The sequence below is a fragment of the Stegostoma tigrinum genome, chromosome 3, assembly GCF_030684315.1.
Source record: "Stegostoma tigrinum isolate sSteTig4 chromosome 3, sSteTig4.hap1, whole genome shotgun sequence".
Lineage (NCBI taxonomy): Eukaryota > Metazoa > Chordata > Chondrichthyes > Orectolobiformes > Stegostomatidae > Stegostoma > Stegostoma tigrinum.
Genome location: NC_081356.1, coordinates 89,824,683 through 89,850,556, shown reverse-complemented (window position 1 = coordinate 89,850,556; position 25,874 = coordinate 89,824,683). Strand labels below are relative to the sequence as shown.

The following is a 25,874-nucleotide window of genomic DNA, read 5'->3' as shown; positions in this document are numbered from 1 at the left end:
AGAATCTCTCCAGTTTTATAAAATTTCAGGCCTAATGATTCAGAAAGCATTGTGATTTTACTGAAATAGTCTAATTTTTTTTTGAGATTTAAAGAAACTGCCAAGTTTTATAACGGAAACAGGACCCACAGTATTCAGCTGTCAAAATTGCTTTACCAGTTATTTTAATTATCCTGTTACATTGGGTCAATAGCACAGAAACATTCAGCCCTAGAGAGATAGTGAAAACTGCTGATGCTGGAGTAAGGGATAACACAGCATGGAGCTGGATGAACATAGCAGGCCAGGTAGCATCAGATGAACAGGAAAGCTGACATTTCGGGTCAGGATCCTTCTTCAGAAAATCTTCTTTCAGCTTTCCTGTTCTTCTGATGTTGCCTGGCCTGCTGTGTCCCTCCAACATTCAGCCCTAATTGTTTTTGCTGGTATTTACACTCCACACAAGTTTTCACCCATACCATTTCATCCAACCCTCACAGCACAACCTTCTTCTTCTTTCTTCCCTCATTTGCTTACCAAAGGTTCCCCACAATAGTTTTTTTTTGGATTACATTGCACTCTTTTGGGTAAAAATGTTTCTCATTCATTTCCAATTGGATCCTAATTTCCTACTTTTAGTCACAACTTTAATCCTAAATGTTGAACTTGTCAAAGCTTTCTTGGGCAGATATAAATTTTATACTGCAAGATTTCTGGCTGCATGCGACATATACTGCTAACTCTTCCAAAATTTACAGTTTTTTAAATTCACTCATGGGCTCGGGGCATCACCAGTAAAGCCAGCATTTGTTGCCCATTCCCAATTGCCCTTGAACTGAGCGGCTTGCTGGACGATTTCAGAGGGCATTAAGAGTCAACCACATTGCTGTGGATCTGGAATCACACGTAGACTGGACCAGGTAACGACCAGATTTCTTTCCCAAAGGGCATGACTAAAGCAGACAGGTTTTTACAACCATGAGCAATGGTTACATGGTCATCATTAGACCAGTTTTAATCCAGATTTTGATTGAATTCACATTTCGCCACCTATCGTGGTGGGTTTCAAACTTGCAGCCCCAGGGCATTTGGCTGCAGTTCTGAGTTACTAGTCCAGTGACATTACCACTATAACACCGGGTCCCTTAAAACAGCACAATTAATTTAAATCCACATTCAAAGAATGCAAATCTTGATTAGGTAGGGAAACTTGCTACACAATTTAAAAAGCCAGGATGAATTATTTTTATTTCAGGTTTTGACAGGATGTTGTATTTCACCATGGTTCTCATCAGGAATAAAACATCAGGCTTTACGTACTTCATCATCTTTTACCATCTCAAGGATCAGGATTTTATTAAATTTGATTACACCTTGATAAGCAAATTGGAATATTTTTCTACGCCAAATACACTGTAAAAATAATTTGCATCTGTATATGGCACAAATTATGCCAACCATTTGCTTGTGGTAGCCCAAGCCTCGGTGTTATTCTGATCATGTTGTCTACTAGCATGACTGTTTCCTAATTGGGGATACTGAGAATGGATTGATCAATCATTGTGCTGAGGATTGCTAGGCTTTCCTGAAGGACTCTCGCTGAGATGATTGGGCTATTTTAACTATTATTCCATAAGTAAGGCCCAGCTGCTGGAGTGATTTCCTTTGAGTCTATCAATTTTGTTAATGCTGTGTGAAGGAATATTATTTTGAATGCTGTCCTGAAAGTAATGACAATTGCTTGCATCTCTCTTCCAAAGCTCAGAAGATGTCTAGATCAAGATTGTGAAGAGGTTTGGAGCCAAGTGGTTCTGTGAGAATTTGAAATGAGTCCTGATGGCACTACCTGACTCAGTGTATAGATGACCTAATGGTTGGAAGGATACTGTCAGGGTTAGATTAGATTAGATTAGTCTTGTTTTTTTAAATGTACTAAATATACCTGGGTAATTTATCACATTCTCAAGTAAATAGTAATGTCACAATTAAATTGGGAACATGATGGGGTGGTGGATGGGAGGCCTGAGGAATGAGTGCAGCTACCAGAACTATAACTCTTATTGCTTGAACCGAAAGTTCTTTCAGTGTCTCATGTACCCACCTCTTTCTGGATTTGACCTGCAGCACACTGACTGAACTAGAGAAGAAATGGTGCACAGTTTCAGGTCCTAAAAGGTTGGTGCTCCTCTCTAGAGGAAAGTACTTTGCAATGCAGGAAGACAAAAAGATTGTCAAACAGGTTCTGACAAAGGGCTATTGACTTGAAATGTTAACTTTCTCTATCCACAAATAGGCATAGGGCCTTGCTCAGAATTGGAACCCATCCTTTCTAATGTGGAAATGGTGGCTAATTCCATGATGTCACTTTTAGACCCTACAATGATGTAGTTTCCAATGGGTGAAGTTTCAGCTTACATTGCAGCACAAGTAAAAGTCACCCAACAACCCAGTACTGCAGTGAAAACTTAGACTGAAATCATGCAAGATTAGCTTGCTGTTGACCAAGTGTGCTCAAGGGGGCTTTTTCTGATGTCTTAACAGCCCAATAGTCCTTCAGGATTATTAAGGTTCAGCTCTGAAAGTGTAGCAATATGACACCATGAAACATGAACCTGCTGTGATTTCCCAGGAGGACAACATTCGTCCTCCACCGATGTTACTCTCCTAATGCCCACTGTCAGTCAGCAAGCCTAAGCTGTTGTTGCTGTGACAGAATGGTATAATCTGAAGCATGACCTCTACGGCCAGAGTTACTCAACATCATCTTCTCAGACCAAAAAGCAGTCTTCCATCAGCTACACTGCGCCACTAGGATAGGGCTGCTTAGCAATAACGGGACAGGCAAAGGCACACAGAAGACAGTTATTAATGGAATGCACAAGGGGTGATTAGGTGAACTTTGAATGCAAAATAGCATGATTACATTTATGCATTTATCCTGAATGTGGATTTTGCCAACTAACAGGATGTGGCGATGGTCAGTAACAGAGAAAAGAAAACAAGATGAGAAACTGTTGTTCAATTGGCAATTGAATTCACTGATGTTACAGTGTGGACAGCCAACCACAAACAGCATTGTCAAAAAGGGGCTGTGTTGGTTGCCTCCTCTTGTCTTTCTTTTCCTCCTCAGTTCATCCCAGAACCGTGCATAAATGTTGATAGTGTGCTGTGCAACACACAGCAGACTATGAATCGTGATGTACACTTTGCTGAAAATTAAGAGCACCTCAAGAACATTTTAGGCAGCATCGACTCCAATGGTCTACTTAATTGTGGTAGCATGGCTTTTGCTGTATGCATTCTGCTCATATTTGTGTGGGCTTTGCATTGAACACACGAGCCACATGAATAAAAACAGGAAGTGCTAGAGAAACTCAATATCTGGCAGAGTTGATGTATCGAGTCCAATATGAGCTTTCTTCAGAACTCAATGGGGTTGGAAGATTGTGCTATTTTATACCATAAACAGAGGAAGAAGATGAACAATTAGAACAGAGTGCAAGCGTGTTCATATCAAAAGACAGAGGAAATGTTAACAATGGTAAAAGGAAGAGCGAGATGTGGAAAAGGTGAAATTGAAGATGTGAAAAAGGAGAAGATGAACCTGCTTTACAGAGCAAAATATACAAGACATAATCAAAACAAGGCTCTGTGTACACGTGCGTGCATTCAGGATGGAGTGTTTACAGTGAGCGGGGGACTGGCATTTTAGGATGTATAAAAAAAATGGAGGATACAGAGGTCATCCACTGGAACTGTGGAACTCAATATAGAGTCCTAAAGGCTGCAAGGGGCAGAAGTGGATAATCAGGTTCTGTTCCTCTGGCTTGCGCTGTGCTTCATTGGAATACTATAACAAGCCCAGGATGGAAACATTTGCATAGGAGCATGACCCAATACCTACCTTCCAGTTGAAGCAGCATTTTTCTTGTACTACTTTCAATCCGGTCTGTTGTATTCACTGTGTACAACGTGGTCTCTTTTATATTGGTGAGACCAAATGCAGACTTGGCGACTGCTTTGCAGAATACCTCCTCTCTGTCTATAGGAATAACCCTGTCCTTTTAGTTGTTTACCTTTCCAATAAATCGCTGTGCTCCTGAACTCAGAAGGTAACTCTCTAGAATATTTGACTTTATGATCCAAGCTTTTTGATGCGGACATGGTTGTAGCTACTTCAGTATTACTCAGTGCTTGTTAAATTTCCAACATACAAGCAAAATGCTCGTGCTTTCAGAACAAGATAGAGGTTACGAAAATGGATTGGTATGAGGTGTCAAATTAAATTCCTTAAAACTATAAAAAGACAGGAACAGTCAAAGGAATTTTCACATGTAACTCTAATTGTAGCAATCAAAAATCATGTAATCACTCTATCTAAATACAAAAATCTTCGAATTCACAAATCCAACTCTCAAAATTTTATGTTAAATTTCACTTTTAAAAATTATTCCTGAGAAATGTTTCATATGTCAATTTTCAAAAGTCATTTGGTAAAAGGCCTCAATATGTTTGACCTTCATTGCTCAATTTATATGAGCAACCTGAACGTGCAGTGTATTCCTCATGAGAAAATCAGGGAATTGCTCTAGTACTCTTTATTAAGCTATTCACACACATTTTAAGTGTGCAAAGCATTTTAGGTGAGGAATGTGGGCTGCACTAATTGGGTTGGGATCTTGAGAAAGGAATTTCCCTTCAGACATCTGAATCCTATGAGCACATTTCGAACCTATGGGACTGGCCCCACAGGTTGAAAAATATAGCCTATTATTTGCGGTCAACAACTTAGCTCCTTGAAAAAAACTATACATTTAAAGTAGTCATGAGTTTGACTCCTTGACCGGAGAAAGTGATTTCTCCTGCTGACTGATGTAAATAATCTTCAAATCCTTGATCTTTCCTGCTCTTCCTCAATAACACCATAGTAAGATTTTTGTCTATATCAATATTATGCAGTACATAAATATTGTACGACTTTTGTTAACCTCAACTAGTTGATTACAAGGCCCATTTCAGTTTTCTGGGATTTTGTGCCAATTGTTTTGTTGATTGTAAGACCCTCTAGCCCTCACCCACAACTCATCAGCCACCTCCATAAACTTTTCCATGGCAATTCCATGCTTTCCTTTTCTTCATGCCAAGACATAGCTATCACTACACCTCTAGCCCTGTATAGGCCCCATACTAATGGGATGCAAATGCATGCCAACCTACTCTTGGCCTTTACATCTTCAATACCAACTTACTGAGTATCCACATCGGGTAGACTTCAGAGGTCATATTGCTATTAAATGAAACAAATGATTAAAATTGTAATATAGCCTTCATTGTATTAAGATACCATTCATGACAACCCATTCATGGGTCTTAAACCTCCTCAAAACAGTTAATCTCTTTTAGAAACCAAGATTTTTTTTTGACTCCATATCAAAGGCAGATATTTGTTTAATGGCCTGGTTGATCTTACAATAAAACTGTTAACTCTGAAACTGTGCTGAGATAATTATAGCTTGTGGAAATCAGCCAAATATTCATAAAGAGCTTTTTGCAAACTGTCAACAAACAAATACTGCAACTGTAAGAACTGATTTTAAACCCCTCTGACACTGGCAGCCATTTTGTTTTCATTTTGAAAGGCCTTTGCATTTAAGTAACTTTTCATCATGACACCAGTAGAGACCTTGTTCACCCTACAAGAGCATTTATGTCCAATCCATCAATGACTAGCTGGAAAGAACTGTCATAAATAGGGCATTTTATATTTGGCAGGCTGTGACTGCTAGGCTACTGCAAGAAGCAGTATATGGACTTCAGTTACTTACAATCTATGTTAATAACTTAGACGAAGAGACTGAGAGTAATGCACATGTTTGTTTGTGAAGCAAAGTTAAGTGGAAAGGTAAGCTGTGGGAAGGACATGGAGAGACTGTAAAGAGATACAGACAGATTAAGTGAGTGCAAAATGAGATGGCAGAGAAGTGAAGGAATTTACTTTTGGTGTAAGAACAGAAAAGCTGAATGTTTCAACTAGGTATGAAACTTACAAATGATGTTCAAAGAGTGCAAGCAAGGTGCTTGTATAAGGAGTGCAGAAGCTAGCATGCAGGTACAGCAAACAATTAGAAAAGAAAATGGCATGTTGTCATTTTTGGTAAGGAGATTGGAATATAAGGTCAAAATGGTGTTCCTAAAACTCTATAGTGTGTTGCTGAGACCACACCTGCAACGCTGTGTGCAATTTTGATCTTTTTTTTGAAAGACAGATATACTTGCATTGAAGATGCAATAGCAAAGTTTCACTAACTTGCTTCCTAGGATAAGGGGGTTGTCGTATGATCAGAGGCTGAATAAATTGGGCATATTCTCTTTGGAATTTAGAAGAACGAGAAGCAATCTCACTGAAACATGCAAGAGTCTGAAGGAACTTTACAGCAGCTGAAAGACTGTTTCTACTTGTTAGGAAGTCTAAAACAAAGCACAGTCTCAGGATAAGAAGCCATTCATTCAGGACTGAGATGAAGAGAAATTATTTCAACTTTACGGGCTGTGAATCTTTGGAATTCTCTACACCAGTGGAGTGTGAATATTACATGGTTGAATATGTTCAAGGCTGAGCTGGACATACTTGGGTCTCTCAGGGAACCAAGGAATATAGGTTGTGGGCAGGAATTTGGAGTTGAAGTCCAAGATCAGCTAAAGTTGCACTAAATGGCAGAACAGACTAAGTGAGCGAAGTGGTCAACTCCTACTCTTATTTCTTGTGAATTTCTGGTTTAATTGGAAAACATACAATAGAAATTTCCCATGCTCTGAACAACAAAGGTTATGATGAGAAATTTGGGAGAAGTGCATGAGAATTTGAGCAAGGCCTTTCTCAACCCTGGGAGCAACAAGTCAAATTTTCCAAAGTTCTAGACATTGAGACAATAGTCCTGCTAGTGCATGGCCACAGGCTTATCAATGAAAATTATCATTCATTATCACCATCATTATTACTTAATCTCACCTCAGTAATGTGTACTTTCCTATTCTGCCACCTGCTGGATAGTTAAGAGATGCTGAGAATTCTGAACAAGAAAGTCACAGCAGCCACCTGGCAACTCCAGCCTGTGTCATGATAGATGCAATAGCATGCTGGAAACCAAGCCCTGATATTTCTGAGAAGTTAATAATTTAAAATAACTGCAAAGATTCCCCAATTTACCTGATATTCAGACTCAAATTGATAGAAAGCACAGATTAAGTTTTGGACTTAACAAGAACAACTATTTATTGCAAGTAATTATAATCTAGCTACAGGAAAATCATTGTAACGTGTCAGCATATTACACTATAAATTAAACCTCTAATTCCCTTTCTCTCTCACACACACACACACACACACACAGAGACAAACATAGAAAAAAAAAATTAAAAAATGCAGACATTGGGAAAACTAGGTTCAGAGGTCTGTGCTTTCAAGATATGTTGAGTTGGTCCTTGTTGTTCAGAAGGTTTCTTCTTGGCCTTCCTTTTTTGAATGCTTTCACCAGCTATGTTAAGGTTCAAACAGCCTTACTACAGAGAATGGATGTGGAGGTGCTGGTGCTGGACAACACCAGGTTATATAGTCCGACCCTGTCACGGCAACCTCTGCAAGCCATGTCAGATCATTGACATGGATACTAACATTGTATGTGGGGACATCACCCACCATGAGCACGGCAGATACTGATATGACCTGGCCAACGTTGTCTATCTGATACATTGCAGGCAAGGATCCCTGAGGTATGGTACATTGATGAAACCGTGCAGATGCTCTGACAATGGATGAATCAACAACACATAACAATCACCGGAAAGTGATGGTCCCTCTCAGTGGGGGAACACTTCAGCGGTCAAGGACATTAGGCCTTGGATCTTTCAGGTAAACATCCTCCAAGGCGGACTTCAGGATACACAACAACGCAGAGTCACTGAGCAGATGCTGATAGCCAAGTTTAGTACTCATGTGGACGGCCTCAACAGTGACCTTAACACACACACACACACACACACACACACACTTTGCATTTGCAGATTTATTCAAAAAGCACACAGTTTGTAGATAGTCAATGTGACATTTTATAAATTCCTACTTTAGAAATAAAACTTGTCTGACTCCAACTTAAAACAGATTCAAAACAAGGTTTCACACCCAAAATGCATTGTCTGACCTTTGGTATACTGATAAAACCTTTTGTTATCTCAGGGTCAGTGGCTTGAAAGAAATTCTGGGATTTGCATATTAATCAATCAAAACCAGCAACTCCTTTCCAAGTGATTAAAGATTTAGCAGCCATATTAGGTTTGCTCAATACATTTGCATCATTTTTCTGACCCATTTGATCTTTTGCTTATAAATTCTGTGTCTGATGCCATCGCTCTCACTAACACCTGAAGAAGGAGTGTCATTCCAAGAGCTTGTGTTTTCAAATGAACCTGTTTCGCATAGGTAAATGGAGGATTACTGGGACAGGGGAAAGTGAGTCTGTTTGGGATACTTTTGGAGAGTCACTGCAGATTCAATGGGCTTAATGGCCTTCATATGCACTGTAGGGGTTCTGTGATGAAGGAAGGTTTGCAGGGAACAGCATGAGGCATACCTAAAAATGTGGTGTCAATTTGTGAAGCAACAACCTAGAACTTGCAAGCCAAGCAGTAGAAAATACCATGTAGGAAAAGACAGCATGCTTGATTCATACCTTAGTGAAAACTTCATCATTCACTCTGTGAACCATCTGCGCACAATGGCAGCACAGCGTGTACCATCTGCAAGGTGTACTGCAACAGTTCATCAAATCCTTTGATAGTATCTTCCAACCTGTATGGGAACACCGTTCTGATACCCAACTGACGATTATATAGGACAAAACGGGATCTCAGAATCTAGGCCCGAAACGTCAGCTTTTGTGCTCCTGAGATGCTGCTGGGCCTGCTGTGTTCATCCAGCCTCACATTTTATTATCTCAGAATGAAAGTTGGCTTGAATGACCATATATTTAATTTTTGAAGTTGTTTACAATGGTAGTTGTTCACTGAATATGTTCACATAAGGTTGCAGATGTTGTTTAATAACATAGCTTAAATTTTATTACACAATAAAGAGAACAAAAAACATTTTTACATAAACATATACAGAAAGATCTTGACAAAAAGCAGCAAAACCATACTATCCTTTTACAGATACACAATTCTAATAAATTTGGGGGTTTGAGAATAGGGATAGGGAAGTCTTACTGAAACTGTACAAGAGCTGATTAGACCACATCTGGAGTGCCAAGAACAGTTTTAGTCCCGTTATTTAAGGAAAGGTATCATTTCTTGGAGGCAGTTCAGAAAAGGTTCACTGAGATGACACCTAGTATGGAGGGATTGTTGAGGTTGGTTAGCTCACCGAGCTGGTTTGTTGTTCTGCAGACATTTCGTTACTGTGCTTGGTAACATCCTCATTGCAGCCTCTGATGAAGCCTTCATCAGAGGCTGCACTGAGGATGTTACCAAGCATGGTAATGAAATGTCTGCAGAACAACAAACCAGCTCGGTGAGCTAACCAACCTCAATGCCCACAACCTGAGCTACAGATCTACTCCAAAACAATGGAGGGATTGTCTTACAAGCATGGCTAAACAGGTTGGGATACTATTCACTGGAGTTTAGAAGAATGAGAGGTCTTACTGAAACAAACAAGATTCTTAGGGCCTTGCAGGGTAAATGCTAAAAGGATATTTCCCATCATGAGAAAGTCTAGGAACAGGGGACATATTCTTACAACAAAGCAGTGTCAATTTAAGACTGAGACAGTCTTCTCTCAGAAGGTTGAAAGCCTTTGGAGCTCCTTGCCACAGAAAACTGTCTGGGCAAATTCCTTGTGTATATTTAAGACTGAGATTGATAGATTATTGATCAGTAGAGGAATCAAGGCTTATGGGGAAAAAGTGGGCACGGAAACCTGAGAAATATTAGATTAGCCCTGACTCTATTGAATGGCAGAGCAGGCCCAAGGTGCCGATTGATCTATTCCTGTTCCTATTTCTTATGGTCATAGAAATTTCATTCTGATCTCAATTTTTAACTTCACTGATTCCTCCTGGTTTCTTTTCCTTGTACTGCAGAGATAGTTTTAAGATTCCTTTCCAGGATCACTGGCACAAACCTTTCAGAATTCTACTAACTTAAACTTCTTCAGCTGTAATAACTTGAAGATTTATGTGCAAACTCTCCTGGCCTGGAAGCTCCACAAACTAAAACATTTTGGACTGAAAGCTTGATTCTTCAGCAAGGAGACAGCATTCTCCCTTCTGAATGAACTTGATTCCTCTGAACTTGAAGTAAAAGCTAAAACTAATGGGTTTTTGGTCTGTTGTAAACATAGCAGGACAAACGTGAGGAGTGCAGAGGTCTTGCCAGGCAACTGACTGCAGTCACAATCTTTTTCAATATACCAAACTACTTTCTGACCTGTTTAAAAATATCTTTGCAGAACTGACCCAGATCCATCTGCCTCTATTTTGAAATTCTATTCCTAAAATCTATATAACATGTCTTTCATCACAACAGTGTCATCTGCAAGTTAACATCACAAGAGATAAAGCATGTAGGTCCTGGTCCACCAGATCAATGCCAACCCCATGTTACTGGCACCAATATGATCTATTCCATCATAATCCAACTGAGCCAATTGTCATGCCAGTGAATACAAGTGGCCGTGACCTGTGCTGATGGTGTCAAGATTCTTGATTGTTGTTTGAACTACACCCATTAAGACAAACGGGGAGTATGCCATCGTCTTCCAGATCTCTGACTTTTAGATGCTAAACAGGCAATGGGGAGACAGGAATTGAATTCTCTTCTGCAGAATTTATAGTCTCTGACTGAATTTTGTAGCCACAGTAATTATATGAACAGTTGAGATGTGTTTCTGGTCAAAGGTAAGTCCCAGGATATTCATACTGGGGGATACAGTCAGTAAATATCAATGGGCAAAAGTTAGATTCTCTTTTGTTAGAATGGATATTATCTGGCACTTGTGTGGTACAAATGTTACTTGCTAATTATCAGAGTAAACCTGGATGTTTACCAGATCTTGCTGCATATGGACACAGACTACTCAAGTATCTGAAGAATTATGAATGGTGTTCAGCATAATGGATTAATCAGCAAACATTCCCAGTTTCGATGTTATGATGAATGTAGAAGATCACTGATGCAGCAGATGATGATGATAAGGCCTAGGATATTACCCTGAAAAACTACTGCATTAGAAGTCCTGGAGCTAAGACGACTTACCTTCAACAATCATTGTCCTTTACATTAGATATGCCTTTAAACAGAAATGTTTTTAATTCCTAGATTCCCAGTGTTGCAAAGATTCCTTCATTTCACAGTCGGTCAATTGTTTCCTTGATGTAAAGGGCAGTTTGGTTCTTTCCTCACTATCTGGACTAAAGCTTAAAAGAGGTCAGGAGTTCAGCAGGCCTGGAGAAATCTAAACTGAACATCAGTGAGCAGTTTATAGCGTCACATGTGCTGCTTGATGTTATTGTCAATGACGACTTTAATTACTTCATTGATGAATTTCCAGAATTCTCTGTTTTTACTGAGATCTTAAAGCAAAGTCAAAGCAAAGATATGAATATCCATTCCATTGCACTGTCATCTTTATGTCCGGCCTAATATGACTTCAAAGCCTTGAAATGTTTTGCCTCCAATTGATGAAATTATCAAGAACCTCTGATCTATGCTTCATTACAAATTAAAGATTTCTGTTACAAATGGGCAAAATGTCCAATTGTGTGAGTGGATTCTGCTCTTGTAGCATGGAATTCTGAACAAGCATTTCCATCCCTACAGTTTACTGAAGTGGGGTGGCTCAATCAGGTTACTCCATGGTCTACAAAGAGGACTTCACAGCAACAACAATCTACTGGGCCACAATGCCACTAATATAACATGGACCTCTGGTCAGTGGCACCTCTGTTTTCATCCCAACAGACCAAAGACAAATTTAGGTCCTCAGCAAGACTTCCTCTCCTTCAGACTACAGTTTCAGCAATGATCTGTGATTCAAACAGCGGTACTGATAATACTGCCAAATTGTGATCATAATTCGCTCATGTTTAGTTTAGCGATGGAAAGGGATAGGAACATGTCACAGGGCAAGAGTTATCAATGGGGGAAGGGCAAGTATAATGCGATTAGGCAAGACTTAGGAGGTAGCGAGTTTTGAGAAGATTTGTAGCTCAGGTTGAGGGTATTATTGCCTTACTGGCATAACATTCACAAAAGAGGAGGAAAACAACAACAAACTGCCATTCCTAGATGTCACAGTAGAGCGAACAGTCAATGGGGACCTTCAAACCAGCATCTCCAGGAAAACAACACATACGGACCAAATACTGAACTACAGGAGCAACCATCCCAACCGCCACAAACGAAGCTGCATTAGAACATTATTCCAATGAGCCACCACACACTGCAGCACAGAGGAGCTACGCAGAGCAGAGGAAAATCACCTCAACAGCATATTCAAAAAGAACGGGTACCCAATGAACACAGTCCGCCGATTTCTCAGCAACAAACCCAAACAAACAAACAAAACGGGCCCAGAAACCATAACCACTCTCCCCTACATCAAAGATATCTCGGAAATGACTGCCAGGCTACTCAGACCTCTTGGCATCATGGTAGGCCACAAACCCACCAACACACTAAAACAGTAGCTAATGAACTTAAAAAACCCTATACAGACAACAAGCAAAACAAACGTCATCTACAAAATACCTTGCAAGAACTGTGACAAACACTATATTGGGCAAACAGGCAGAAAGCTAGCCACCAGGATACATGAACATCAACTAGCCACAAAAAGACATGACCCACTATCACTAGTATCCTTACATACAGATGAGGAAGGACACCACTTTGATTGGGACAACACATCCATCCTAGGACAAGCCAAACAGAGACACGCACGAGAATTCCTAGAAGCATGGCATTCCAACCGGAACTCCATCAACAAACACATTGAATTGGAGCCCATCTATCCATCCTCTGAGAAAAAGAACAGGAAATGACATCACCAACATAGGAAATAACATCAACACAGGAAATGACATCACCAACCCAAGGAAACCTAAATACATAAATAGAAAGCGGGACATAACACCAGTGCTTCCCCGGAGGCTCACTGATGGTGTTACCTAGAATTGTGACGAAACGTCTGAAAACGAACCTTCCAGCTCAGCGAGCAAACTTACATCCAAGACTTAGGAGGCATAGAATGGGTTAGCAAAATGCAGGGGATGGGGACAATCGAAATGTGGAGCTGGTTTAAGGAACAGATATTGAGTGTCCTTGATAGGTATGTCCCTGTCAGACAGGGAGGAAGTGATAAGGTAAGGGAACTGTGGTTTACTAAAGAAATTGTACCTCTTGTTAAGCAGAAGAGGGAGGCTTATGTAACGATGAGACGAGATGGTTCAGATAAGGCGATGGAGAGTTACAGATTAGCTAGGAAGGATTTAAAGAGAGAGTTAAGGAAAGCAAGGAGGGGACAAAAGCAGACATTAGCAGGTAGAGTAAAGGAGTACCCTAAAGCTTTCTATAGGTATGTGAGGAATAAGAGAATGATTAGGGTAGGAATAGAACCAGTCAAAGTCTGAAGTGGGAAGTTGTGTGTGGACCCTGTGGAGATTGGAGAGGTGCTAAATGATAATTTCTCATCTGTTTTCACTGAGAAACAGGAGAATATTGTAGAGGAGACGACTGAGTTACGGACTACTAGAATTGAAAGGATTAATGTTAGTAAGGAGGAGGTGTTATCAATTCTAGAAGGTGTGAAGGTAGATAAATCCCCTGAGCCGGATGGGATTTTTCTGAGGATTCTCTGGGAAGATAGGGAGGAGGTGGCGGAGCCTTTGGCCTTGATCTTTGAGTCCTCATTGTCTACAGATTTAGTACCAGAGGACTGGAGGATCGCAAATGTTGCGCTCTTTTTCAAGAAGGGCAGTAAGGATGACCCAGATAATTATAGACCTGTGAGCCTTACGTCTGTTGTCAGAAAAGTTTTGGAAAGGATTATAAGAGGTTGGATTTATAATCAACTAGCAAGAAACAATTTGATTGGAGATAGCATGGATTCGTCAAGGGCAGGTCGTGTCTCACAAACCCCATTGAGTTTTTTGAGAAGGTGACCAAGCATGCGGATGAGGGTAGAGCAGTTGACGTGGTGCACATGGACTTCAGCAAAGCCTTTGATAAGGTTCCACATGGTAGGCTATTGGAGAAAATACAGAGGCATGAGATTGAGGGAGATTTAGCAGTTTGGATTAGAAACTGGCTTTCTGTAAAAAGGCAACGAGTGGTGGTTGATGGAAAATATTCAGCCTGGAGTCCGGTTACGAGTCGTGTGCCACAAGGATCTGTTTTGGGACCACTGCTGTTTGTCATTTTTATAAATGACTTGGACGCAGGCATAGGTGGATGGCTTAGTAAGCTTGCAGATGACACTAAAGTCAGTGGAGCGGTGGACAGTGTGGAAGAGTGTTGCAGATTGCTGTGAGACTTGGATAAACTGCAGAACTGGACTGAAAGGTGGCAAATGGAGTTCAATGCAGATAAATGTGAGGTAATTCACTTTGGGAAAAATAATAGGAAGGCAGAATACTGGATCAATGGAAAGACTCTTGGTAGTGTGCAGAGGGATCTTGGTGTCCATATACACAGATCCCTGAAAGTTGCCGCCCAGGTTGTTAGTGCTGTTAAAAAGGCTTACGGTGTGTTAGGTTTTATTGGTAGAGGGATTGAGTTCCAAAGCCGTGATGTCATGCTGCAACTGTACAAAACGCTAGTGCGGCCTCATTTGGAATATTGCGTGCAGTTCTGGTCGCCCCATTACTGGAAGGATGTGGAAGCATTGGAAAAGGTGCAAAGGAGATTTATTAGGATGTTGCCTGGTCTGGAGTGCAGGCCCTGTGAAGAAAGGCTGAGGGACTTGGCTCTGTTCTCATTGGAGAGAAGGAGGCTAAGAGGGGATTTAATAGAGACATACAAGATGATCAGAGGATTAGATAGGGTGGACAGTGAGAGTCTTTTTCCTAGGATGATGACGCCGGCTTGTACGAGGGGGTATAGCTACAAAGTGAGGGGTGATAGATTTAAGACAGATGTCAGAGTCAGGTTCTTTACTCAGAGAGTGGTAAGGGCGTGGAACGCCCTGCCTGCCAATGTAGTTAACGCAGCACATTAGGGGCATTTAAACAGTCCTTGGATAAGCATATGGATGATGATGGAATAGTGTAGGGGGATGGGCTTAGATTAGTTCACAGACTGATGCAACATCGAGGGCCGAAGGGCCTGTTCTGCACTGTATTGTTCTATGTTCTATGCTGAACAACCAACCCTCTCATTGGGCCAGCAGCTCCGGCAGCCAAGCCACTCATCTTAATTGGCCTTTTAATTCACCACTGCCTTTACAGTCATAGAGTCATACAGCACAGAAACAGATCATCTGGTCCAATTCATTCATGCTGACCAAGTTTCCCAAACTAAATTAGTCCCATTTGCCTGTGTTTCACCCATATCCCTCTAAACATTTCTTATTCACGTTTCTGTCCAAGTATCTTTTCAATGTTGTAGCTGCAGCTGCATCAACCACTTCCTCTGGCTGTTAATTCCACATATGAACCACCCTCTGTGTGGAAAAAGTTGTCCCTCAGGTCCCTTTTAAATCTTTCTCCTCTCAACTTAAAAAAAAAAGGCCCTTGTTTTGAACTCCCCTACCCTCAGGAAAAGATGTTTGCTATTCACCTCTTCGATGACCCTCATGATTTTATGAACCTCCATTAGACCATCCCTGAACCTGCTATGCATCAGTAAAAAAGAAACCCAGCCTCTTCTTACAACTCTAATCCTCCAGTTCTGGTAACATCCTTGTAAATCTTTTCTGCATCCCCTCCAATTTAATAACATCCTTAATCTAGCAGGGTAACCAGAAGTATACACTGTACTCCAAGAGTGGCCTCACAAACATCCTGTACAATTGCAACATGACATCCCGACTCCCATACCCAATGATGTGAGCAATGAGAGTAGGCATGCCAAATGCCTTCTTTATCAGCCTATCTACCTGTGAAGCAATTTTCAAGGAACTATGTACCTGAACACCTCGGTCTCTCTGTTTGAAAACTGTTGCCACAGAGTCCTACTGTTTGCTGGAGCAGAGTTGACTCTCATGTCCAGATGTGGTGGCAGGAACTTCTGCTTGATGCAAAATACTGTCAAGTACTACTGGAAATATATTTGACTCAGTTTGATACCAAGGTATTATCATTGAGTATTTTTGACACTTTTAAATGTCACGAGAACAATTTACTTTCTCTACGTCCCTGAAAGATTGATACAACCTCTCATTTAAATGCTAGTTTACATAGGCTAAAGGACATTGTATGAAGGCAATCAATATATATTCTTACAATGCATTTTAAAAACCTCTTAATTTGGCATAATAAAAGCAGAAAGTTCTGGAAATACTCAGAATCTGCAGCATCTAGGGACTCTTTGGGATGGAATAAATGGTTGTGATGGTAGATCTGTCCATCGGCGAGACAGGCAGTAGCAATACTACTCCAGCCAGCCCAGGTACTCTGATGTGGTAAAAGCCAACCAGGCACCTACAAGGTCATTGTCCAGCCTCTGCAGTACAGATAATTTGACATCAAGTGCTTCTGGCTAATCAGAATTTGACATATTGCAACTTTGACATTTTGCATTATTTATAATTAAAGGTAAAGGGGAAGTGATAATCCAGCAGTCAGTTGCCAAAACTATTGATTTGCAATAGAAACATAATTACTTTTATAAATCAAGCATTTCAAATTCCATTTTGCCATGCAGATAAAAGTAGAACATTTATTAAATTTAAAAGTTGGTATTGTCAATGAAAATGTAAAGTAATAATTCTATTTTATTCAGTATGGCAGGTTAGGAATCCCTATGAAACAGCATGGAAGCAGTGATTGTATAAATAATTTAATTTGGTTCAGAACCATGCAATGAACGTATAACAAGCTTTTGTTCTGTAACTGGCTGTTGACCCTAATATAGATCAGCCAATTAGACCTTTCAATTCAATTGCTGAGTAACCTATCAAAAACACACAAGGCATTTTAACTACAAACAAAGCTTGATGGACTAAAAGAATCATAGATATCCCCTTGGTAAAGCCTGTTGCCCTGACTGAGGCACACAGGGGAGTTAGGTAAGAGAAAGCAAAGTGAGATCGTTTTAGGCTACATTGAGTAAAAGAGCATATTAATATAATGAGCCTTTTTCATTTTCCCTTGGCAGCACATCACTCCTCTCATATAACCCCACACAAAGCAAACTCCCAATGTCTGAAGTTGCATTTGCGCCTTTTTATTACAACTTGAGCCATGTAATTCATTATTCAGTGCTTTTGCTTTCTTGTTTATTAAATGCATCATATCCATTTATCCCTGAAGGCCTTGTAATCCTGTCACCTCACAGATTTCTAAGGTTTAAATCTTTCCAGGATAAAAAAAAGACTAAAGTAAATGATTTAGATTTGTTCATGTTGCCAACAAAACAAAATAGGATCTGAGAGAAAGTACTGAAAGACAATCTTAAATAGTAAATTTTCTTTCTTGTATTCATGTGTTTAATCACTGATAAAGGTCACTGACATTACTATCATCTGACATTTTTAATCATCATTCCTTCATCTTCAAATGAAGAATAACACATATTTAAAAACACACAGGAAGCTACTCCTTTGTTTAACACAATATAAAGACATAAATGTCAAACATCAATACAGGTTACCCCTAACATGTTGGAAGAATTTTGTTAGACCAATAATAAGTTTCTTGATCAGGATATCAGATATGAAACCAAGATTTCCTGAATATTCAGGTTTTCTCCTCACTGTTTTCAAGTTGAGTAACCCACATCACAATCTTACTGGACAGTACCTTATGGCAAATGATGATAAAACAGTATGAGTTGGAGCCTGAGAGAGATAATGGGAACTGCAGAGGCTGGAGAATCCGAGATAACAACGTGTGGAGCTGGACGAACACAGCAGGCCAAGCAGCATCTTAGGAGCACAAAAGCTGACGTTTCAGGCCTAGACCCTTCATCAGAAAAATCCTATGTGTTTCTGTCAGATTTTGCTTGTCAACAGTGAGACGTTTTACTACATTAAAGGCTTTCTATAAATACAAAGTAGAAGGTCTAGGCCTGAAACGTCAGATTTTGTGCTCCTAAGATGCTGCTTGGCCTGCTGTGTTCATCCATGATTTGGTTGTAAGGAATTTTGGATTCATCTATGCTGCTTCTAGCGGGAAAGCTCCTGACACCCACTTTCATTGAAGTGTGAGAGTGAGTGAGCAATTTAATTCTGATCAGGAGTGGATATGGGGATTCTGATTCAGTTGTAAAGATTCAGGCCATTGCATTCTTGAACAAAATGTGCAATGAATCAGATATCACATATTGAAAATGGTGTCAATAGGTAAACAGTTAATAAACCAGATTTGATCACTGATGTATGACATATGCAACATTTGATGCTGGCTTGTGTTACATATACTTGTGCATGTTTACAAAATATAAAGTTGGATGAAAGCTCTATAACTGCCCATATCAAATATTTTAACTTTGGACTGATTCAATACCAGTCTTTTTCAACCAGTGAGAAAATTGCAGTAGATATCTTGATTAGTTTAATATCGTTAAAATTGTTGAGACCTAATATTTTCATAAAAAAGTAAGCTAGTAGCTAAATCTATCCTATATAACTTTGTCTATTTGTCCAAGAGGCAAAAAAAATGCAGTTAAAAATCATTCTCTAAAAGCATCTTAGAAAGGCTTTCTTGAATTGCTAGCTCTTTTATTTATATACTTAATTGCTTCACCCTAGCTTTCTAAAAGATCCTTCATAATTTCCATGATCACACATATGAAGGCATCAGAGATGATTTTATTACAAAAAAATTACTCAAATAATCAAACATCATATTATTATAATTTAACAGTTACTGTTATCAAAGCTTTCAACTATATTTGTTCAATAGGAAAGCATATCTGTAAGTACAAAAGAGTATGACTGTTTCGAGCAAAATACTGCAGAAAATGAAAATGTAGGACATAGCCCGATTGATGCATGGAAGTGTTTAATTTTGTACCTTTATCATAAATATTTCTGAAAATGATGGAAAATGAAATATTCAGTAGTTGAAGTGGTGTTATGATTTTCCTGAAATTTTTCAATAATGCTGGAATTTTTCAGACATGACAGTCATGTGTTAAACGATACAGTTCTGAATAAAAATTGCATATAACTAACATAGGAAACATATTATAGGAACAAATTAATGCAGATGCTGGAATCTGTGCAGGCTATTATCAATTATTACACGAAGGGGAAAGAAAGTGAATATATGCTCATATTCACAAAAATTTAACCATAGGCAGTAAGCTACGCTGCATGGAATTTGGGAGTGTTGCATGGAATCAGTTAACCATTAGTTCATTTCATGGTTTTATGCGAAGGTTAGGTTTCAAAAATAAACTATGTAGTTCAACTACCTAACTGCATTGCATTTTTCTTATTGGTTGAAAAAGATAATGGTACTGAATCAATGCCTAAGCTAAAATAATTGACTTAGTATAAGTATATATATGTAACACAATAGAAGTATATGTATCACAACCCAGTAACTAATGTTGCATCTGCCATATCATTATAACCGGACCCAATCTGGTTATTAACTCTTTATCTATCAATATCATTTTGAACACATGAAATATGTTTCATCACATATCTTCTTTAATAAAGTTTAGCTGTTCAAGAACACAATGGACTGAATCTTTAGGTCTATGTTAGAATCCCTATCAGATTTAAATTGTTCACTTACCTTTGGTGCAGTTTTGAGAGTGAACTTCTAGGTCATCAGCTTTCCTACGAGAAGCAGAGTACATGAATTCAAGAATCCTCACAAACAGCAGCAGAAAGTCAATGCTTAAATCACACCCGTTTCTTAGCAGTCGGTGCCACATTCTGCATAATAAAGTGTGGAGCTGGATGAACACAGCAGGCCAAGCAGCATCTTAGGAGCACTAAAGCTGACATTTCGGGCCTAGACCCTTTATCAGAGAAGTGGGATGGGGCATCCCAAAACCAGCCCAGCTCATCCCCGCCTCCCTAACCTGTTCTTCCTCTCACCTATCCCTTCCTCCCACCTCAAGGTGCACCTCCATTTCCTTCCTACTAACCGTATCCCGCCCTCTTGACTGTCCATTCTCCCCGGACTGACCTATCCCCTCCCTACCTCCCCACCTATACTCTCCTCTCCACCTATCTTCTCCTCTATCCATCTTCGGTCCGTCTCCCCCTCTCCCTATTTATTTCAGAATACTCTCCTATCCCCCTTCTCTGATGAAGGGTCTAGGCCCGAAACATCAGCTTTTGTGCTCCTAAGATGCTGCTTGGCCTGCTGTGTTCATCCAGCTCCACACTTTGTTATCTCAGATTCTCCAGCATCTGCAGTTCCCATTATCTCTGGCTACATTCTGTAGTTCAAATTTCCTTAAGTCATTTTGGCAGCTATTGAAAGAAAGAAAGTTTGCCATGCAAGAGAGGGATACAGTGAATTATGGATAAAGGATTAGGGTATCAGATGGGTGACGGGATAGAATGCAAGGTGAGGGGATAGATTTCAGTGGGTGGTTGGGATGAGAAGCAAGGGTATCAGATGGGTGAGTGTGTAGGATGACTGGTGACTGAGGGTGCACTAGTTACAGGTGGGTGTATGCCTGGGTGTCAGGTGGGAAAGATCACAGTGTGTCAAATGGGTTGGGGCAGTAGGGTGCCAGGTGGATGATACGACGATGGGTGCCAGCTGGGTAAGGAGGCAGAGGCTGCCAGATCAGTCAGGGGAATTGAGGATTGTTAGGTCAAAACAATTGGAGGAGGACTTGGACCTGTGGAGGATCATGTAGAGCATTATCAAGTCTGGAAGAGTCAGGAGCAAGTTGGTTGTCAAGTCAGGGGTCAGGTTTAGCAGTAAGATGTTCTAGGTGGGGAGGGTAGACGCAAGAGCACGTCAAAAGACAGGGGAGGTAGGAGATCTCTGGTGTGCCGTCAGGCGTGACCATTTTTTAGATAGCTATGTTTTGGAGTGGGTTTTAATTCCTCTTACCTTTGCTGGCTGACTATTCAAGTAGGTTATTTAGAATCCTCCTAAATCTGTAACTCTAACTGTGAAGTACACCTTATCTGGAAGGTTCCAGACACTGTGTAATTGTCTATTGGAAGTTTCAATGTTGCAAGATTATCTTGGCCAACATTTCAACACAAACCAAGAATAAGAGCAATTTATAGGTGTGTGTGGATCTGTGGGGAAGGAAGGAAGTTAAAGATACCTATTTAATTGCCAGAAAAGACATAGATTCCTAAAGATGAGTGGCAAGTCAATGTTTGGACAAGATATAAAGAAAAAACAGGCATGGCTAAAAGGTTAATAAGAACAGAGAAGTTCAGCATAACAGAAAACTAGCTGGAAATAGAAAAACAGATGTTAGGAAAATTATTCTATTATTTTGACACACTGACACCGAAGAAACACCAACACATCGGAATGGTGTGTATGTTGAAGTGTAACTTGCAGATACTGGAATTCCCATGCCTCAACTGCCCATGTCCTTTTGGGTGACAGAAGTTGTGGGAATGGAAAGTACTCTTCGAGAACCCTTGATGAGTTTCTCCAATGCATCTTGTATATGATGCACATTGCTGCCAATGTGTATCATGGGAATGGAAGTGAATGTTGAATATAGTGGATGCTAGTCAAGAGAGTTGTTTTGTCTTGGTTGATGTCAACCTTCTTGACTGTTGTTGGAGCTGCAGCCATTTGGGCAAGGCAAGGGTAATCCACCACACACCTTGTGCCTGGTAGATGGTGAACAAGCACTGGGGAAATAGGAGCTGAGTTATTTATCACAGAATTCTAAGTTTGTAACCTGGCTTTGTAGGGGAGAAGTAACAATGGATCAGGATTTGAAAGGAAGGAAGAAACCTAAAGCCATTACATTCACCAGCTACAGGGAATTTTTTTTAGAACTAAAAGCTGTCACATCACCAAGACCTGATGGACATCAAATAGGATCTTACAATTAAGTGGTTGTTGAAACAGTGGATACATTTGTTTTAATTTTCAAGAAAGGGTAAGTTTAAAAAAAAGGAAACTATAGGCAAAATTGGCTGTAATAATTGCTGGAATCTTTTAAGGAAGATGTACTGTGTCCAATTTTGGGCCCCACACCTCAGGAAGGACATACTAGCCCTGGAGTGTGTCCAGCGGAGATTCACACGGATGATCCCTGGAATGGTAGGTTTAGCATATGATGAACGGCTAAGGATCCTGGGATTGTACTCATTAGAGTTTAGAAGGTTGAGGGGAGATCTAATAGAAACTTACAAGATAATGTATGGTTTAGAAGGGGTGGACGCTAGGAAGTTGTTTCCATTAGGTGGGGAGACTAGGACCCATGGGCACAGCCTTAAAATTAGAGGGGGTAAATTTAAAACTGAAATGAGACGACATTTCTTCAGCCAGAGAGTGGTGGACTTGTGGAATTCATTGCCGCAGAGTGCAGTGGAGGCTGGGACGTTGGATGCCTTCAAGGCAGAGATCGACAAATTCTTGATCTCTAAAGGAATCAAGGGCTACGGGGAGAGTACAGGGAAGTGGTGTTGAAATGCCCATCAGCCATGAGTTAAATGGCGGAGTGGACTTGATGGGCCGAATGGCCTTACTTCCACTCCTATGTCTTATGGTCTTACTGGGGAAGTTGAACAATCTCAACATAATCATTCAGAGTTAACATGGATTTGTGACAGTAAAATTATGTTTGTCTAACTTATTAGTTTTAGGACAATGAATCACTAAGTTTAGATGTCTGTTTTGTATTGTAGTCATTCCAACAATGTGGTTTCAATTCCCACATTGTCTGTGGTTATCATGAAGGACACTCCTTCTAAAGCTGTCCCACTGCCTGAGGTGTGGAGACCCTCAGGTTGAACTTCCACCACTCATCTCTGGCTCTGTAATGACAGAGTGGTCTTATGGTCTGGTGCTACTGTGATGACTTTGCCTTTACCTAGTTTTAGGAGGAAATAACAAGCATGACAGATAACACGAAACCTGGAGATGTGCTGTACTTTGATTTACAGAAGGCATTTGACAAGCTGCCACATACAAAGGCACAAATTAAGAGCTTACACTTTAGGTGGTAACGTAGCAGGGTGGATGGAGGATTGATTAGTTAACTGGAAAGAGAGAGTAGGTATAAATGTGATAATGGGGACTGCAGATGCTGGAGAATCCAAGATAATAAAATGTGAGGCTGGATGAACACAGCAGGCCCAGCAGCATCTCAGGAGCACAAAAGCTGACGTTTCGGGCCTAGACCCTTCATCAGAGAGGGGGATGGGGTGAGGGTTCTGGAATAAATAGGGAGAGAGGGGGAGGCGGACCGAGGATGGAGAGAAAAGAAGATAGGTGGAGAGGAGAGTATAGGTGGGCAGGTAGGGAGGGGATAGGTCAGTCCAGGGAAGACGGACAGGTCAAGGAGGTGGGATGAGGTTAGTAGGAAGGAGATGGAGGTGCGGCTTGGGGTGGGAGGAAGGGATGGGTGAGAGGAAGAACAGGTTAGGGAGGCAGAGACAAGTTGGACTGGTTTTGGGATGCAGTGGGTGGAGGGGAAGAGCTGGTCTGGTTGTGTGGTGCAGTGGGGGGAGGGGACGAACTGGGCTGGTTTTGGGATGCGGTGGGGGAAGGGGAGATTTTGAAGCTGGTGAAGTCCACATTGATACCATTGGGCTGCAGGGTTCCCAAGCGGAATATGAGTTGCTGTTCCTGCAACCCACGGGTGGCATCATTGTGGCACTGCAGGAGGCCCATGATGGACATGTCATCTAAAGAATGGGAGGGGGAGTGGAGATGGTTTGTGACTGGGAGGTGCAGTTGTTTATTGCGAACCGAGCGGAAGTGTTCTGCAAAGCGGTCCCCAAGCCTCCGCTTGGTTTCCCCAATGTAGAGGAAGCCACACCAGGTACAATGGATGCAGTATACCACATTGGCAGATGTGCAGGTGAACCTCTGCTTAATATGGAAAGTCATCTTGGGGCCTGGGATAGGGGTGAGGGAGGAGGTGTGGGGACAAGTGTAGCATTTCCTGCGGTTGCAGGGGAAGGTGCCGGGTGTGGTGGGGTTGGAGGGCAGTGTGGAGCGAACAAGGGAGTCACGGAGAGAGTGGTCTCTCTGGGAAGCAGACAAGGGTGGGGATGGAAAAATGTCTTGGGTGGTGGGGTCGGATTGTAGATGGCAGAAGTGTCGGAGGATGATGTGTTGTATCCGGAGGTTGGTGGGGTGATGTGTGAGAACGAGGGGGATCCTCTTTGGGCGGTTGTGGCAGGGGCGGGGGGTGAGGGATGTGTTGCGGGAAATGCGGGAGACGCAGTCAAGGGCGTTCTCGACCACTGTGGGGGGAAAGTTGCGGTCCTTGAAGAACTTGGGCATCTGGGATGTGCGGGAGTGGAATGCCTCATTGTGGGAACAGATACGGCGGAGGCGGAGGAATTGGGAATAGGGGATGGAATTTTTGCAGGAGGGTGGGTGGGGGGAGGTGTATTCTAGGTAGCTGTGGGAGTCGATGGGCTTGAAATGGACATCAGTTACAAGCTGGTTGCCTGAGATGGAGACTGAGAGGTCCAGGAAGGTGAAGGATGTGCTGGAGATGGCCCAGGTGAACTGAAGGTTGGGGTGGAAGGTGTTGGTGTCGTGGATGAACTGTTCGAGCTCCTCTGGGGAGCAAGAGGCAGCGCCGATACAGTCATCAATGTAACGGAGGAAGAGGTGGGGTTTGAGGCCTGTGTAGGTGCGGAAGAGGGACTGTTCCACGTAACCTACAAAGAGGCAGGCATAGCTGGGGCCCATGCGGGTGCCCATGGCCACCCCCTTAGTCTGTAGGAAGTAGGAGGAATCAAAAGAGAAGTTGTTGAGGGTGAGGACGAGTTTGGCTAGGCGGATGAGGGTGTCTGTGAAGGGGGACTGGTCGGGCCTGTGGGACAGGAAGAAGCGGAAGGCCTTGAGGCCATCTGCATGTGGAATACAGGTGTATAGGGACTGGACGTCCATGGTGAAAATGAGGTGTTGAGGGTTCAGGTTGAAAAGTTGAGAATAAATAGAGTGCAATAGGGATATAGAAATGAAGTGTATGGTTGTTATACTTGTTGATGACTTAAAAATAGGTGGGAATGTAAGTTGAAAAAAGTAAGTAAGGAGTTTATGAATGGATAGAATAATGTAGGTGTGTGGGCAAAAACTTGTCAATGTCTTGGGGGAAAACATAAACATGCCAACTTTGGTAGGAAGAGTTGAAATACAGCAAATTACCTGAAACAGAGAAAGATTGTAGAATTCTGAGGCATCAGAGGGATCTGGTTGTTTCCATACATGAATGTCAAAGTTAGTTTGCACCAACAGCATGTATTTAGGAAGGCAAATGGATGTTGCTAATTGCAAGAAGAATGTAATATTGAAGCAGGGATGATTTGCTCCACTTGTATATGGGATTGGTGAGACTACATGTGGAGCACTGCATAGAGTTTGGTCTCCTAATTAAAAAAAAGAAACATAAATGTGTTACACGCATTTCAAAGTCATTGAATATTTTTAAGGTACAGGGAGATAGATGCTTGACTAGCTGGGGAATCAAGTATTATCAGGAACAGAAAGGATGTTGAGTTGAGGCCACAATCAGATCAGTCCTGATCTTACTGAATGGCA

At 41.2% G+C, this 25,874-nt stretch overlaps 1 protein-coding gene across 2 annotated transcripts in view; it reads right to left on the bottom strand.

Moving 5' to 3' along the window:
- Nucleotides 1-25,874, bottom strand: part of kiaa0825 (KIAA0825 ortholog) — a 398,499-nt gene that overhangs the window by 40,958 nt on the left and 331,667 nt on the right. The window contains exon 20 of one of the 2 annotated variants that reach the window (XM_048528205.1): nucleotides 19,941-19,984. The exons of the other annotated variant lie outside the window; for it this stretch is intronic. Coding sequence (XP_048384162.1) covers nucleotides 19,941-19,984 — 44 coding nt within the window. The remainder of the gene's footprint in view (nucleotides 1-19,940; nucleotides 19,985-25,874) is intronic. 2 annotated transcript variants of the gene reach the window in all.